Genomic DNA, 16,381 nt, shown 5'->3' with positions numbered 1-16,381 from the left:
AGACCATTTTTTGCAGTTCCTGAAAGTCCCGCGTTAGGATAAAACCGGCCACGGTCGGGTTAGGGCGCGCGCTCCGCAGGGTGGGAAGGGGTCGTCGCAGGGCCACCGCGGGGCGGGTAGGCGGTGAGAACAAAGGCCGAGTGCAGCCGCGAGGGGGAGCGCGCGGGGCGGAGCCTGGGCTGCGTCTGGGGGCGGGGCCTGGATCCGGTGCTCTGGGGTCCCCAGCCTCGGCGGGAGTGGCCATGGCCCGCCCGCGAGTGCGGCTGGTGGTCACCGCGGACGACTTTGGTTACTGCCCGCGGCGCGATGAGGGCATCGTAGAGGCCTTTCTGGCGGGGGCTGTGACCAGCGTGTCTCTGCTGGTCAACGGCGCAGCCGCAGAGAGCGCGGCGGAGCTGGCCGGCAGGTGAGCGGCGGCACCCTGCGGGGGCGGGCGGGCTTGGGGAGCCGCCGCCCGGCCGCAGCCGAGGCTCCGGCTCGCGCTCCGCCTGCAGGTACCAAATCCCCACCGGCCTCCACGCCAACCTGTCCGAGGGCCGCCCCGTGGGCCCGGCCTGCCACGGCGCCTCGACGCTGCTCAGCCCCGAAGGCTTCTTCCTCGGCAAGATGGGATTTCGAGAGGCAGTGGCGGCCGGAGACGTCGCCTTGCCCCAGGTGCGGAGATGCGGCTGCCGGAAGAGGCTCGCGATGACCTCCACGGCTCCACCCCGAGGGTCCCGTGAAGCCGTTAGGGGCAGGGGCATGCGATGGACGCTCTCCTGATTCAGACTGGAGCAGCCACGCGGGGGCACCTGGAGGGAGCCTCCTACGTCGCTGCTCCCTGACTTCCAAGGTGCCTGTTGTCCTCTGTCCAGGTGCGGGAGGAGCTGGAGGCCCAGTTGATTCGCTTCCGGGAGCTCTTGGGCGGGGACCCCACTCACGTGGACGGGCACCAGCACGTGCACGTGCTCCCAGGTTGGTGGGGGTGGACACTGTTCCCTGGCGGGGGCTACGGGTGAGAGGTGGTCCCGGGTCCTAAGCCCCCTGCCCCACCCCGTGCTGCTTCCTGCCTCCTCCCCGCCCGCAGGCGTGTGCCAGGTGTTCGCAGAGGCGCTGCAGGCCAACGGGGTGCGCTTCACGCGATTGCCGGTGGAGCGCGGGGTGGGCGGCTGCGCGTGGCTCGAAGCCCCCGCGCGTGCCTTCGCCTGTGCGGTGGAGCGCGACGCCCAGGCCGCCGTGGGCCCCTTCTCCCGCTACGGCCTACGGTGAGGTCCCTGTCCCGCCCATATCCCCGTGGGTCCTGCTGGCAGTTCACCTGACAGCTGTGTCGTTCCTCAGGCCTCCACTGGCGTGGCCCCCCACCCCAGCCCTGCCCATCACAGCCCTGCTGGTCCTTGCCGCTGATGCCCAGATACCCGCAGGTGGACGGATGCCTTCGTGGGCCTGAGCACCTGCGGCCGGCACATGTCTGCTCACCGCGTATCAGGAGCACTAGCGCGGGCCCTGGAAGGCATACCCACCGGCCGTACCCTGACAGCCGAGCTGATGGCCCACCCCGGCTACCCCAGTGTGCCTCCAGCTGGGGGCTGCGGCGAGGGCCCCGATGCCTTTTCCTGCTCTTGGGAGCGGCTGCACGAACTGCGTGTCCTCACCGCACCCACACTTCGGACCCGACTTGCACAGGAGGGTGTACAGCTCTGCACCCTGCACGACCTAGACTCCAAGAGGCATGGGGAAGGGATCCCTGGAGAAGCCACTCTGGAAACATTCCTGGAGCCCTCCCCACCATACCCCTGACAAGCATAATGTCCTTTAGTGCAAAGAAAGGGGGCCAGTGTCAAGCCCTGGGACAGCCAGGAACCAGGTGGCGGGGCAGGGGTCCAGTAACATACTCCCTTCCGCAGGCCCCTGTCACCTCTGTGTCTAGGTCCTTGTGGCTCAGAATGGCTGCCAGAGCTTTGGCAACCCATCTTGGCTGCAGGCAGGTTGGCCCTGTGACATCTGAGCCTGGGGCCTGCCAACCATCTTCCTTATTCAGATGTAGTAGAGAGAGACCACTGTATTAAAATATGTCTTGTAAACTTGGGTGGTTTTTAAACACTGCCCAGAAAATGTTTACAGACACAAGAAAGAGCAAAGGCAACTCCTTCAGGGCCCAAACCTGGTTATCATAACAGGATACACAAAACACTCCATGTTCTGGCTTTGTTCATGCTTAAGTTTATTATTTTGGGGGGAGGGAGGTTGAGAGAAGAATGTCTCACCAGGCTACTTTTTGAAAGATAATATAATCTCAAATTTTATTTAAAAAGTCACCTGATTGTTGTTGTTTTTTAAGTCAACTCCATACCCAGAGTGGAGCCTAATGCAGGGCATGAGCTCAGGACCCTGAGATCGAGACCTTAGCTGAAATCAAGAGTTGGAGGCTTAACTGACTGAGCCACCTAGGCACCCCAAAAGCCACCTGTTCTAAACAAGCATCCCTTTGCCATCCTAGGGGCAGATCTGAGGAGGTCCTACAAACCTATTTAAAATTTTCCAGGAGGAACAGTCTTCTGTGGAAATGGGATACAGGACTCTTCACCAGACCTGGTGACGTGGGCATGCCCCGTCACTGGAGCTCAAGTGTCTTGGATCAGGGAGGTGCAAGCAGCAGATGGGGAAGGTGGTAGAGACTTCTTGGGAGCAAGGAGTCTGCCCCACTGTGGAGTGTGGAAGGGCAGATGGAACAATGATCTTTCCTGTCCCCTATGCACAGGGACCAATATCCCCATCTTACAGACCAAGAAGTACGAGTGATAGAGCAAGACTTTGAAGCTACCTGTTCCTTTATTCACCATGCACCGAGTCAGACAAGGAATCAGGTGCCCACGTACAGCTTTCTGAAGGGTAAGGGTGGGATCTTGCTCCTCCTTCCTGCTGCCCCCATCCTACACCTCTACCCCCTTGACTGTGGCTTCACCCCACTCTTTTCTGGCTCCATCTTTCAATCTAACCTTCCCTAGACCGTGATACTTTCAGCAACAGGCCCTTTCCTCCATGGCTGTAAACTGGCATCACTTAGTCCCTCCTAGTGCTTTGCCCTCACTTCCTTGCCTCAGCCCAGTGGGGTCTGGCCACCCTGCTGCAGGCTGCTGGCTTGAGCTGGTAAGGGTGGCCTGAAGGCAGCCTGTTGGCACAGAGGCACCTCCTCTGAGGGGGAGAAGGGGTTCTATTTTCAGAGGAGGAGGCAGCTGGCTGTGTGGTTCTGAGGCTCAGGACAGAGGCGTGGGTGGCTAGGAGAGACCTGGGGTCTACACAGATGCTAGATGAAGCTGTGGAGTGGGCTACAGTTGCTCAGGAAGGGAGAGAGGAGTGAGCAGAGATGAGGATCCAGATCAGCCCTAGGGATCATAAGCATGTAATAGTGGAGAGAAGAGAGGGGCCATGGCCAGACTGATAGAATAATCTGGAGACCAAGGTCCACCTCACAAGGGGAGGGAAAGCAATAACGCAGAAGGCTGTAGGCAGCACAAGGCCCATTGCGGGGCTGGTCACTAGCACCCCACTGGGGAGATGGGGGTCTTCCTTATGCCAAACCTGCTGTGCACTGGGTGGCTTAGGCAAGGGGTTTACTGTTCTCCACCCATTCACCAGTCATGTATGGAAGGTCTAATCTGAGCCAGGCCAGGGCTGGGTGCTGGGACAGCCCAGCCTGCAAGGAGCTCACAGTCTGGGACAAACACGGGGATAGCTGGTGTGATCCGCCTGCAGTGGGAGGAAGGGGGAAGGAACATCAGAGTGTGGGGCCAAAGGGGGGTTCCTAACCAAGCTGGGCATGCTCAGAGAATGTTCTCCGGAAGACATGACTTCCTCCTCTGGGTCTCCGTTACAGCCTCCACCTGCTGTTGCGCAATCCTTTCCACTGTGATCCTCTGAGGCATGTATTGTGCCCCCAGGAGCCCTCCTGCAAGAACATGTTCCAATCACCCAGAAACAGCTATATAGCAAGTACTGCCTGAGCCAGGCCACCTTCAGCTCTGCTCCTCCTCTGGGTGCTGCCATCGCCCCATGTTGCTTGAGGGAAGCAGGGAGGAGAGGAAGAGCCAGTGCACATGGCAGGAAGAACCAAGACCAGCTCTGGCTTTGCCCTGAGACTAGATTAGGTGGCTGCCCGTCACCCCTGCCCTGGGGTGCATGCCTCCCTGGGACATAGAGGTGCGGCCAACTGAAGAAAGAGAGCGGAGGAGGGGGAGGGGGGGAGTCCCTGGGTGGCTCAGCGGTTCAGCGGCTGCCTTTGGCCCAGGTAGTGATACTGGAGTCCCAGGGTCGAGTCCCGCATCGGGCTCCCCCGGCGTTGAGCCTGCTTCTCCCTCTGCCTGTGTCTCTGCCTCTCTCTCTCTCTCTCTCTCTCTCTCTCTCGATGTCTATCATGGGGAAATAAAATCTTAAAAAAAGAAGAGAGAAGGTGGGGCTGAAAGGCCATCAGTCTGAGAATTGTGCAATGAGGAAGTCCTGGGGCCTTTGCCAGAGAAGTCTCAGGGAGCCAGGGGCTGAAAGAAGCCAGGCTGCAGTGGGCACCAGAGTGACATAGATGTGTATTTTGAGCTAAACAATTTAAGAGGAAGGAAAGCAAGAAAATGTTGGCTCCTGAGTTGAGGAAGTTGAGAGAAGGTCCTGTAGGGTTCTGGATTTGGGAAGGGTCGGGTACTGTGGCTGTGTCTGGGCTCCAAGGAACCGGAATAGTGGAATGTAACAGGCTCTGGAGCCAGACTGTGTAAAAGCACAGGCCTGGTATCCTTGGCTGTTACTGAACCTGTAAAAATAGGGATAATGGTGTCCATGCGGTTGTCTTGAGGGTCAAAGAGGATGAAGTGTTAGAACACGGCAGAGGACCCTGGCCCCTTGCTTCTTGGTGAATCCCCAGAGGGTTCCTCCTGGACACCTGCACACCTGTCTGACAGGGCAGGTCTGGTCTCAGCTGGTATCAAATTCCAAACAGGGAAATGAAAGCCAAGCATCATGGCCCCATGCTGAGTCACTACAACAGGAGGTCACCACTGAGTCAATACTACAACAGAAGGTCACTGGGACTTGGGACTTGGAGGCAGGTTTCTGGCTGGAATCATTCGAGGAAATGGCCCAGCCCTACACTTGGGCACACCCTCCTGAGTTCAGTGACCTTGAACAAGACAGCCACCTTTCTCAGGGCCTCAGTCTGCTCTTTTGGTAAATGTGGATATTATCACTTTCTTGGGACTGACAAGCAGAGGTGTGGCATATATATAGGGCATCGTCCCCTCCCAACACCCAGGGGGCCCCTCGGCAGGCCTTGATGGTCTGGGTCTCCAGCCTTCTTTGCTTCCCTCCTGGGAAGGCCAAACAGCTCTGGGCACCTCTTTTGGAAAAGCTGGCCACAGGGAGAGAGGAGCAAGCAGAAGAGCCAGCGGGGGCCCTGGCCACCCCCACCCCCCACCTACAAGAACATAGGCCCCTGGCTCTGCCCACCCCCAGTAAGGAAAACACCCACAAGACCAAACCAGTGTCGGAGAGCATTTTTATTTTAAGGGCAGCAGACTGGGATGGCAGCATCTTAGAAAGCCTAGTCTCCGCCGTGGCTGTGGCGGTGGGGGACGGGGCGGAGGGGGAGGACCCGGCGCACTCCGAGGAACCCGGCGCGTGTGAATTCCTGAGTGGGCTCAGGTCAGCGGTGGCTGCTCGACAGCTCTCCCCTTCTTCGGAGGACCCAGCTGTTTGGTAGTGGAGCAGCCAGGGCTGCCCGCCAGCGTGCTCAAAGCCTGGCCCGGGGACTGCTGGGCTGGAGGGGGCAAAACGCCTAGGCCTGAGGGAGGGACCACCCACTGCCTGGCTCTCCCAGGGCCAGGCCTCCGATGGGGCAAACCACGGGGTGCCACGCCAGGGCTGAGAGTCCCTGAGGGGCTGCCGGCTTTGACAAAGGCATCCTCCCTTGATGAGTAGAGAAGTGACAGGGTGACAGGTGGGCAGAACTATACTGGTAGAGATACGAAGCAATGGGACAGTTTCCAAGAATGGCAATATTTCTGGGTTCAGAGAAGCAATGAGAACAAATGGTGGCTTATTTGGATAGCTTCTGACAGAATTTGGCATTTTATTACAAATCTGCATGTGAGTGAAATAAAGTCCATCATCACCTTTCTGCTGATGAAGAGACAGATGTGGAAACACTGGCCCAGCGCTCTTGCGTTCCTGGGCACACAGGAGTCTCCAGAACCTGCCCCTGGCGTACCTGGGACTAAAGGAGCTGAGTTCATTGACACACTGCAGGGGCCACACACCTGGACAACTAAACAACGTGATGCTGCCCAACCTACCCATCACATCCACCTCTGCACAGGTGAAACCATCTTACAGGTCTGTAAGCCCCGGAAAGATCCCGAGTTAGAGAGCTAAAAACAGAAAGCAAAGTTTCTTTACGTTATCTTCTCCACAGGATCTAGTTTCCCCCGCCCCCCGAGAACCAAGAAGGGCAGCCGCCCAGTGGCAGAAGAGGAGTTGGTGACACACGGCGGCATTTGGACCATCGGCTTCCTCTGGGTGTCAGTGACACGCATTTTCGATTTCAGGGGCAGTCCCATTTGCTTTGAAAAGACATTAACATTCAAATCCTTACAAGTTCATCTGATGATAAATTCTAAGGTCAATTTTTATTTCTACAAAAAAAGGCAGTCAAAACAATATAAAACACATGTAAAGGATATTACTGAGTGAGCTTCAAGTGGAGCTTGACTCTGCAAAGGCTGTGAGTCCAGAGGGAGAGGGAAGGCCGTCTTGCTCCTGGGCTGGGCGGCTGTTCCGAAGGAAGGGGCCAGCAGGGCGCCGGCACCCCCAGACTGCTGCTGGCTACAGCCAAGTCCCGCCAATTCCAACCCCGCAAAGGGCCAAACTGTGCCGAGGGAGGGTCGCGGTGGGGCTGCGCTGCCCTGGGGAGCTGGGAGAGCGAGCTCAGTAACAGGTGAGCGTGGAATTTCACATGGACATCCTGGCTTCAGAGTTGTCTGCAGTGACCAGCACATCTTGTACAGTGGCTGCAGGGAAGAGCATCAACCTTTGGCCTCAGGAGCCTCTCTGGCAAGAAATTCCTCACACAAGTGCACAGCATCCTCTGGTTGGCAGGCCCTCCTCTGGGGTTGGCCCAGACCTGGGTTTCCCAAGCAGGCCAGGCCAGGCTGAAGTTCAATCAGGCACACAGACATCAGGGCTTGCCCATTTAATCAACGTTATTGTGGTTAATACCGGCCAGATTTTTACATAAGAACTGGGCCTCCCTTTTCACGGCTGCATTTTTTTTTTTTTTTTGGTGGGGGTGGGGGTGGGGTTGTGAGTGGTGGTTTGCTTGTTTTTAATATTTTTTAAAAGGATGTTATAAATTGGAGCCAGGAGAATTTGAACAAACTCCCACACAGGGCAGTGCAACATGGGAGTAGAGAAGCCACCAGAATTGCCAGGAGCATTTTTTCCTCCTTTGCGGAAGAGATAGCCCTGGGTCTGGGAGAAGTGAATAAGTGAAAAACAAACCAAATGCAAGAAAGTGGGAATTGTAAGGGCAGGGGAAGAAAGGTAACTGCAACCTTTTTGTTTGTTTTAACCTTAAGGGCTAAGTGTAAATTGAAGGTTTTGGATCAATTTGGACAAGAAAAGAAACACCATTATTTTAAAGTAGATTGAAGCAGTGATTTTTAAAACAAAGAAAGCAGAACTAGAACATCTTAAATTTTTAATCCTTTCTTTACAGGTTACCTAGACCACTTTTGATTAAGAAAACTGTAGAAAGTTAGTAACTGCCACAAGCAAACGCCAGGCGGCGGCACGTGTCAATTTTCCACAGAGTCCTGCTTTGCGGGGTGTCTGAATGCGCTGCTCGGGGTCTCCGCTCACGCTCGCTGGAATCAGTGGTGGCAGAGTTTAGTCCACAGGTCGCTTCTCCCCGTATTTCTTTGTAAACTCTTCAGCGTTCTTACAGAATTTTTTACGGTCCTTAGAGTATTCTTCAGCTAGGTCAGCCCGAAGTGGGTGCTCGGGCTGGGGGTCGTTCACCAGTGCTATGAGGGACTGGATTACTGCCAAGAAAAGGACCAGGCACCTCTGGTTAGAACAGTCTCAGAAAGGGCAACTTTTAACTGCAACTCTGATTTACAGCAATGAGCTTTGAAGATCAAGCGGGCTCCTATTTATCCAAAATTCTAACTACCAGGGTGCAACCCATTTTCCCTCTGTAGTTGGGACAAAGTGCTAGGCCACAAGCTGCTAACATGACAGTGGGTACCTAACTGTTCAGAGTGACACCTCCATCTCCTCCAGGAACCTTTCCTGAACTGATACCCTGGGGAGCCCCCAGTCATTCTCACTCCCCCTTCTCCTGAACTCTGGAGATCTCTGGCATAGCAAGGACATCCTCTCAAATACACACACTTGCACACACAGGTGGAGCTTCTCCAGAGTAGGGAGCGGGTGATGTGTTCCATTACTACGATCAGTTCAGGGTAGTTTCCACAGAAGTATACTGAGACAGCATAACAACACAGGGTGCATGACAGGTCTGCATGGTGTAAATGCATAATGAGTCCACTACGGAAGGCCCCCAGGAGCTTCTGAACTAGCTGAGAAAGATTTACTTGACACCCTATCTTAACTGCTAGAAGGTAGATTACCCTCAGCAGTGTTATGCTCTCTTCCAAAAGGAAAAATCACACCAAGAGCTTGGGGTGGACTCCACAATGCTCTCCCCAAAGCACAGTAGGTCCTAGATGTACTGCAAGGCTAGCCCCTGGGCCACAAGGGCCACAAGGGAACAGAGGGTGGGTAGGAAGATCAAGTGGGAAGCATGGAAGGTCCAAGAACCCCAGGCCTCCTCACCTCAGAAGCGGGGTACATGCAGCCACACTGCCTTCTCACACATGCTTCTCCTCACCCAGCCCTGATTAGGACTAGCACCCCCAGAATGCTGTGTTCGTTCCCATGGCCACGCTCCTAACAAGGAGGCATTTCTCCTCTGGATTATCGATGTCATGGATTCCTTTGCTGGGGACCATGTTTTCACCCCAGCATTACAAGTTATGGATTAAATGCTAATGCCAGGCACAAACGCCTAACCAGCCAATAGCTCGAATGAGTAGGAAGAACAGCACCAAGTACTCCTGGCCAGGCATCCAAAGACCACCCGCCCTCACCTCTGCCTATTAATGCTACCAGGTGAGATGGGGCAATTGAGGGGTTCTATGACCAGAAGAGGGGTGGTACATGCAGGGCTAACAGGGTCCAGGTTGAGTAGGGCGGAGGGGCTGGTGGGCAAGAAGGGTGGAGTGAAGAGCAAGCAGGAGGGGAAGGTCTGGAAGCACCTCTATAGGCTAAGGCAGTTTCTAATCCAATCTCCACGCCACCCTCAAGGGCCAGGCATCATTAGGCAGGCATTATTGCCTCCTACCTGTAAATATCTCTAAGAGGAAGCAGGCTTTAGAAGTATAATTTTGTCTATTTAAGATTTATCCCTTTCATATTTGATTCCTGTGTAACTGCAGGAATGATGATAAAGCTATTTTGTTTGTTCCCTATTTCCCCAACTTCTGTCACTGGTATCCCACTGTTTGCCACATATAGCCTAAGTGATTATTAATATATATCTCTAAATCATCTCATTTTTAAAAATATAAATATTTTTTAAGGAAAAAGTAAATGTTCTTAACTCCAGTGGAAAATCACTTTCAGGGCAGCCTGGGTGGCTCAGCAGTTTAGCGCCACCTTCAGCCCAGGGCGTGATCCTGGAGACCCAGCATGGAGTCCCACATCAGTCTCCCTGCATGGAGCCTGCTTCTCCCTTGGCCTGTGTCTCTGCCTCTCTCTCTCTCTTTCTGTCACTCACGAATAATAAAAAAATATATTTAAAAAAAAAAAAGGAAAAAAGAGAAAATCACTTTCATTTGCCATAAACAGAAGGTATGCATCAACAAACATTAAATGAGCACCCCTCCTGTTCGGCCAGGGGAAGCACCCATAGTGGGACAAGCACTCTTTCAGAGGGCACCTTTCATGGCTTCTCTCAAAAGCTCCCCCAGCTCCCCAGGCCCTGCCCTATTTTAGCAAGCTCCCAGATTCTCCACCCTGTGCTCAGCTGTGAGACTGCTCATATCCCTCTGTTGTTCTTGACTTCAGGTTGGAAACCAGCACCACATGTGACTCAATACATAAACAGATGGCTTCCGGTCTTCTGCCCTGATTAGAAATTGTTCTATAGCAGATCTGCTGCTTCATTAGCATTTCAGGCACCTCAAGGGGCTCTTGCCTGGATGAGTGCTTTGGTGGGGCTGGGGAGGGCACTGAGGAGTTTTCAAGGCTTCCTGCTCAACCTCTGTGATGAGGCTAAACTACGTAGGCTCTCTGCTTTTCACTATGATCATCTTAATACCTAATGTAGCGGTATAAAGCTATTGGTTCATTGTTAAGGCTGGTTTTTCAAAAGAATAATTTTGCAAGTTTGCTATATCTATTTAATTAGAATTATTTAATTCTTCTCTGAGAATGTGCAATTGCTTATTTGATCAAGTTGAAATATCTTCCAATTTATTTAGTAGTTCTGATGAGTATTTCATTCTTTCTCTGTTCCTTTGGGTGCATTTCTGGCTCCTCAGCTAAACTGTAATAAAATCCAGCTGAGCTGGCTTGCTTTGCTAGTGAGGATACTGGCAACCACGACTGCTTTTCAGACTACAATTGTGGTCCTATCCCAGCATTTTCACATATAAAACAGCACATAGTCTAGCCCTTCCTTAACCCAATGCTCCTCAGAAGTATTTTTATTTTCCCTCCAAAATGTAAGGGTTTAACAACATATCAAATTTTACCTCCTGCTCTCAATGGATACAATCAGAGAAAAAAGGCTATAAAATGTCTTCATTTTTGTTCTTATAAGTTTCTTTGTAATAGGAGGTGTAAATAATACCCAAGATTCACCACCTCTCCCCCTTCCAGGGAGATACAGGAGATCCATTCTCAGAGTAAAACGTGATTGGTACTTCCCCCCAGCCCTGAGGGTGTGCAATGCATAAACAGCCTTCCACTGAATGTGCTAATTAGTTTTCTGCTATTTATTAGATTTCTTGAGTCTTCTTTTCTAATTTTATCTACCTGATGTTTTAATATAATAATGTAAGGGGGACTGAAACATTCAATTTAGGAATTATTTTTCTCTTTATTTAGTTTTGTTGCCGTTGTTCGGTACATAAAGAGTCTATATTATGCTGGCTTTGTTACTGACTCTAATCTATAGGGCAAATCTTACTTGACCACCAAACTAAGCCCTTGCTCTGTTGTTAAGACATCTACTAAAACCAGGTACACTGCTGAACAAAACTTTGTTTTCAAGTTTTTTTTCTGGTGTTGTTACTGCCAACTTCTACTTCCTCTCTGTTTGATAGTTTTGCTTTGTTTCTTGACTTTTCTCCTGCTATTTTTGCTCAATTTTTAATGCTTCCCTACTTTCTTTTTTTTTTCTTTTTCTTAAATTTATTTATTTGTTTATGATAGTCACAGAGAGAGAGAGAGGGGCAGAGACACAGGCGGAGGGAGAAGCAGGCTCCATGCACCGGGAGCCTGATGTGGGATTCGATCCCGGGTCTCCAGGATCGCGCCCTGGGCCAAAGGCAGGCGCCAAACCGCTGCGCCACCCAGGGATCCCTGCTTCCCTACTTTCTAATTAAAAATTGAGATATTGAAAAAAGGAAAATTCTCAAAAGTATACAATTAAGTTGTTTCTAGTAGATACAGAAAATTGTGATTCCACCATTTCACTCTAGAACATTTTCGTCATTACAAAACAACATTCACTCTTGGTCACTTCCTAATCCCTTCATCCCAGCCCTGACAAACACTAATCTGTTTCTCACTCTGTAGATTTGTCTACTCTGGACATTCTGTGTACAGCCGATTTTAGTTCTTTTGCAATAGTTATGTACTCTAAAGTTGCCATGAATGCTGAAGTACATAGAGATACTGAGCCACGAGTGACCTCAGGGACGACCGGCTGCAGAACCAACCACCCAGCAGGGCCCAGCCAACCTACAGGATGAGAAATACCAAATCCTTGTTATTTTAAGACATGAAGTTTTAGGTAGTTTATAATATAGTCTTAGATAGCAGAAGCAAGGGCACATGGCACCAAGTGCCAGGAACATCACCCTTGATGTATGTGAAGACAATCTACAGAATGATTTTCCAGAAAGAAACCCTAACTGTCCCAAAACACAAAATAGCAAATCTGCCTATCACTGCACATAGAAGAGTACCCTGTACCAAAATTTATATCTTAAAAAGTCTGTTAGCAAGTATAAAAAGAATAAAAAGCTCCTAGGGATGCCTAGGTGGCTCAGTAGTTGAGCATTTGCCTTTGGCTCAGGGCGTGATCCCGGAGTTCCGGGATGGAGTCCCACACTGGGCTCCCTGTGTAGAGTCTGCTCCTCCCTCTGCCTGTGTCTCTGCCTCTCTCTGTGTATGTCTCTCATGAATAAATAAAATCTTAAAAAAAAAAAAAAAGAAAGAAAGAATAAAAAGCTTCTCTGAGGTATCTGACAGGTATCTGATTATCTGATTGGAGGGGAGGGGAGCACAGCATTTTGGCTATGTACCAAATCTGGATTTGGATCTGCCCCTCCTGGGCAGCCAGTCCCTGGTAGAGGCAAAGCACTTTTACTTCCAAGCCTCGATACAACTGGTTCCAGCCCAGTTCTCAGGTAAGGGAGATCTTGGAACGTTGAGGTCTGGGAGTCTGAGGTGTGAGACAGCCAGGCCTGGAAGGACTTCTTCCCCAGGCATGGTGTTTAATATGCAGATGCCAGCAAGGGCTCCAAGGGTTGTGTGAGGGGCTAACAAGGCTTTCATGAACGAATGGAGCTACAGCCTTCCACCACAGAGGTAAGAGTTTGTATAGGAAACAACCCATGGACTTAAGAACATACTTCATCAAGCTTTTTAAAATTAATTAATTAAAGATTATTCATTTATTTATTCATGAGAGACACAGAGAAAGAGAGAGGCAGAGACACAGGCAGAGGGAGAAGCAGGCTCCATGCAGGGAGTGTGATGTGGGACTCGATCCCAGGTCTCCAGGATCACGCCCTGGGCTGATGGCAGGCGTCAAACTGCTGAGCCACCCAAGGATCCCCACTTCATCAAGCTTTTATAAACATCAACTTGTACATGACCGAATGCCACATCCTCTAGAGATCTTTCTCTTCTGACTCAACATTTAAACTCGCTCCTTTCTACCATTCAGCTGTGAAACCTGACAGACATCTTTCATGGTGATTATTTCAAATAAGGGAGGCTCAACTTCCTGTGCAAAAGGTTTTCAACTCCATCTTCTACTCCATCTTCTACCTGGAGAACCTTCTACCTTCTACCTCCATTTTCCACTGAAAAATGACTATATTGGTCACTGAAAAACCTTCTGTGGCCTCAAAAATTCCAGACTTATCTAATCCCTTTAATCTGAAAAGACCATATAGTGGTTTGGGTAGCTACGTATAAGAAAGCCACCAATAATATGAGATTGGAAATTCAAAAGAAAGTTCTACAGTTAACAAAAATTGGACACAGTTTGTAACAAAATCCAGATACTTCCATGGGACAAGAGGAAGGCCAACCATAATAACAAATCAAGTACCTGTCCCAGAAAAGTAAGCACAAGTATGTTCCCACAGAGTTACCTGTACACATGGCCATGCATGGACAGATCCAATGACAAAGAATTCCAGGCCTGCTAAAGCCAACTTTGTACTTTCATCAGGGCACCCAGCCTACAACCATGCCCCATCCTTCCATACCACCTGCTCTGAGCCACTGGCATTATGTTGCCTGCCACGTGGATTGGCCTTATACCTTTCTTTTAGTCTGGCAGGACCTTTCCAACCTCCCCAACTTCTTCAAGTCTGAGTTCATGTGTTAACTGCTGTGTGAGGTCACCACTTGCCCTTTCTCACTCAGGGCAGCCCTGCAACCCTTCATGAAAACTTGCAGGGACAGTGCCTGCACCTCCTCACCGCACAGGGAGCCAATGGTGGGCTAGTCTCTCTACATGTGTCCCCACTGGTCTGTGAGCACAGGAGGGCCTCCTCCAGTACCTATGCAGGTCAACGGTTTAACTGAGATGTGCCCTGCCCATGAGGAATGATGGGACCTCAGCAGCACTTCTGCGTACACTGGAGTTTGTCAGGTAAGATTTCTCTGGACTCTGTGAGATATGGCATTAGAATGGACTAAAGAGCCCTTGACCCATGGCAGCGCCACCCGAGGAAGACACAAGCAGCATGGCTTACCTTGGTCGGTTTTGGTTGCTGGCTTCCAGTTTTCAGCACTAATTACTGGCAGACAGACCTGCCCCTTTTCATCAATGTTCGGATGATAGATCTTTGTTTTAAATGTGATCTTCGGTGGTTTGAATGGGTACTCTGCTGGAAAGTTGATTTCGATTCTGAAGGCCCCCTTATCATATGGAGGGTTGTCCTGCAGGGAACAAGAAAAGATCAAAATGAACACGCTATAGCTCAAAAACCTGTCACTGAAACAGGACTGCTCTATTTACTTGAAAACTTAATTTATTTCAAGTGGTATACCAATTGAAGTCATGTCACCTTCAGGGCAGCGAACAACTGATCAGTATTTCTACAGCAAGATGTCTACTAAGTTCCAGAAAGATCTGAGATTGGTGTTGTGGTCTCTTTCTCATTGTATCCTTAATAGATTTTGTTTGCATAGTTTTAGGTTTATGGCAACACCAAGAGGGAAGTATAGTATCCCTCACTTTTCAAAAGTTCGAGTGACACCACTTCAGTTTCATGAAAGACCTACATTAGTACCTGTTTTACTAGCCAACAGAAAGAAATCTGAAGAGGGTTTTCGCTTTTACCAAAAAAGGCAAAAAAGTGAAAATAGTACGCAGTGTTTTGCTGCAATCCTTTACAGAGGCACCGCCCAGCGCCATGCCTGGGAATTACACCCAGCATCTCAGCCTCAAGCCACTAGAGCTTGAAACTGTACCTGTGAGCATCTGTGCTTTATCTTGATTCATTTTTTTAAAAGATTTTATTTATTTATTCATGAGAGACACACAGGGGAGAGGGAGAGAGAGAGAGAGAGGTGCAGAGACAAAGGCAGAGGAAAAGCAGACTCCATGCAGGGAGTCTGATGTGGGACTCGATCCCGGGGCCTCCAGGATCACACTGTGGGCTGAAGGCGGCACTAAACCACTGAACTGCCCAAGCTGCCTTTCTTTCTTTCTTTCTTTCTTTCTTTTTTTTTTTTTTTTTTTAAGATTTCATTTATTTGACACAGAGAGAGAGAGAGCAAGAGAGCACACAAGCAGGGGGAGCAGCAGAGGAAAAGGGAGAAGCAGGCTCTCCGCTGAGCAGCGAGCCTAACACAAGGCTCAATCCTAGGACCTGGGATCATGACCCAAGCCGAAGGCAGACACTTAACTGAATGAGCCTCCCAGGCGCCCCTACCTTGATTTATTTTGTGTATCTGTTAGCAAGATGCGTCCTAAAGTATCAGACAAAGAGACACCTGGGTGGCTCAGCAGTTAAGCACCTGCCTTTGGCTCAGGGTGTGATCCTGGGGTCCTGGATCGAGTCCCACATCGGGCTCCCTGCATGGAGCCTGTTTCTCTTTCTGCCTGTGTTTGTGCCTCTCTCTCTGTGTCTCTCTCATGAATAAATAAATAAAATATTAAAAAAAAAGTATCAGACAAGCCTAAGAGATACTATTTTTGGGGTCTGGGGACACTAAACATTTTCTACATATAATTGGTAACTGCTTCTTTGCTTTACACCATTTTAGCTTACAGAAGGCTTCCTGGGAACACTCCCCCTTTTGTCTGTGTGGTTTTTAAGATTTTATTCTTAAGTAATACCCTCACCCAATGTGGGGCTCAAACTCATAATCCTGAGATCAGGAGTCGCAGGCTCCACTGAATGACCCAGTCAGTGCCCCAGAATGCTCTACTTTTGGATAGCAGGGGAAAGCTGCTGAGTTCCTGCATGTCCCTTCCTCCACACATAGCCTCCCCCACTATCAACATCCCCCCAGAGTGGTATGTTTGTTACAATCTATGAACCTATACTGACACCTCATTATCACTCACAGTCCAGTTACAGTAGGGTTCACTCTTGGTATCATGCATTTTATGGTTTCACTATATCATACGTTAGAATTAGAACCCTACAGTATATAAAGCCTTTTCAGATGACTTCTTTCACTTAGTAACATGCATTTAAGGTTCTGCCAAGTTTTTTCATGGCACAATAGCTCGTTTCTTCTTAGCACTGAATATTTCATTGTTTGGATTTAGCACCACTTATTTATCCATTCATCCACTGAAGGACATCTTGGTTTCTTC

The 16,381-nt window shown here is 50.3% G+C and overlaps 2 protein-coding genes across 3 annotated transcripts; one reads left to right on the top strand and one right to left on the bottom strand.

Moving 5' to 3' along the window:
• The first annotated feature begins 204 nt into the window (after nucleotides 1–204).
• YDJC (YdjC chitooligosaccharide deacetylase homolog) lies at nucleotides 205–2,575 on the top strand. Of its 2 annotated transcripts, XM_041728401.1 has the most exons (5): nucleotides 205–406; nucleotides 495–654; nucleotides 855–954; nucleotides 1,067–1,244; nucleotides 1,401–2,575. In XM_041728401.1, exons 1-5 carry the CDS (start codon nucleotides 243–245, stop codon nucleotides 1,774–1,776), a joined length of 978 nt encoding a protein of 325 aa, XP_041584335.1. In that variant the 5' UTR covers nucleotides 205–242; the 3' UTR covers nucleotides 1,777–2,575. The 2 variants fall into 2 exon arrangements, with proteins under 2 accessions (XP_041584335.1, XP_041584336.1); XM_041728402.1 differs by lacking the exon at nucleotides 1,067–1,244 and having other exon boundaries at nucleotides 1,401–1,568.
• Nucleotides 2,576–6,625: 4,050 nt separating this feature from the next.
• Nucleotides 6,626–14,968, bottom strand: LOC121475748 (ubiquitin-conjugating enzyme E2 L3-like). Its single transcript, XM_041729289.1, has 3 exons — nucleotides 14,948–14,968; nucleotides 14,304–14,490; nucleotides 6,626–8,057 (listed from the first exon to the last, which is right to left on the bottom strand). The coding sequence occupies exons 1-3, from the start codon at nucleotides 14,966–14,968 to the stop codon at nucleotides 7,903–7,905; spliced, it is 363 nt and encodes a 120-aa protein (XP_041585223.1). The 3' UTR covers nucleotides 6,626–7,902.
• Between the last annotated feature and the right edge of the window lie 1,413 nt (nucleotides 14,969–16,381).

Source organism: Vulpes lagopus, chromosome 14, assembly GCF_018345385.1.
Source record: "Vulpes lagopus strain Blue_001 chromosome 14, ASM1834538v1, whole genome shotgun sequence".
Taxonomy (NCBI): domain Eukaryota; kingdom Metazoa; phylum Chordata; class Mammalia; order Carnivora; family Canidae; genus Vulpes; species Vulpes lagopus.
The sequence above is the reverse complement of the archived record's forward strand: the minus strand, read 5'-3'. Positions and strand labels throughout refer to the sequence as shown.

Bases quoted from the DNA above. Each gene is read 5' to 3' on its own strand.
- YDJC (XM_041728401.1), top strand. From the start codon at position 243: ATGGCCCGCCCGCGAGTGCGGCTGGTGGTCACCGCGGACGACTTTGGT. The intron at 655-854 runs GTGCGGAGATGC...TCCTCTGTCCAG, and splicing joins GAGACGTCGCCTTGCCCCAG to GTGCGGGAGGAGCTGGAGGC. The intron at 1,245-1,400 runs GTGAGGTCCCTG...AGATACCCGCAG, and splicing joins TTCTCCCGCTACGGCCTACG to GTGGACGGATGCCTTCGTGG.
- LOC121475748 (XM_041729289.1), bottom strand. From the start codon at position 14,968: ATGGCGCTGGGCGGTGCCTCT. The intron at 14,491-14,947 runs GTAAAGGATTGC...TGTTCCCTGCAG, and splicing joins TGGCGCTGGGCGGTGCCTCT to GACAACCCTCCATATGATAA. The intron at 8,058-14,303 runs GTAAGCCATGCT...TTTTCTTGGCAG, and splicing joins AGCAACCAAAACCGACCAAG to TAATCCAGTCCCTCATAGCA.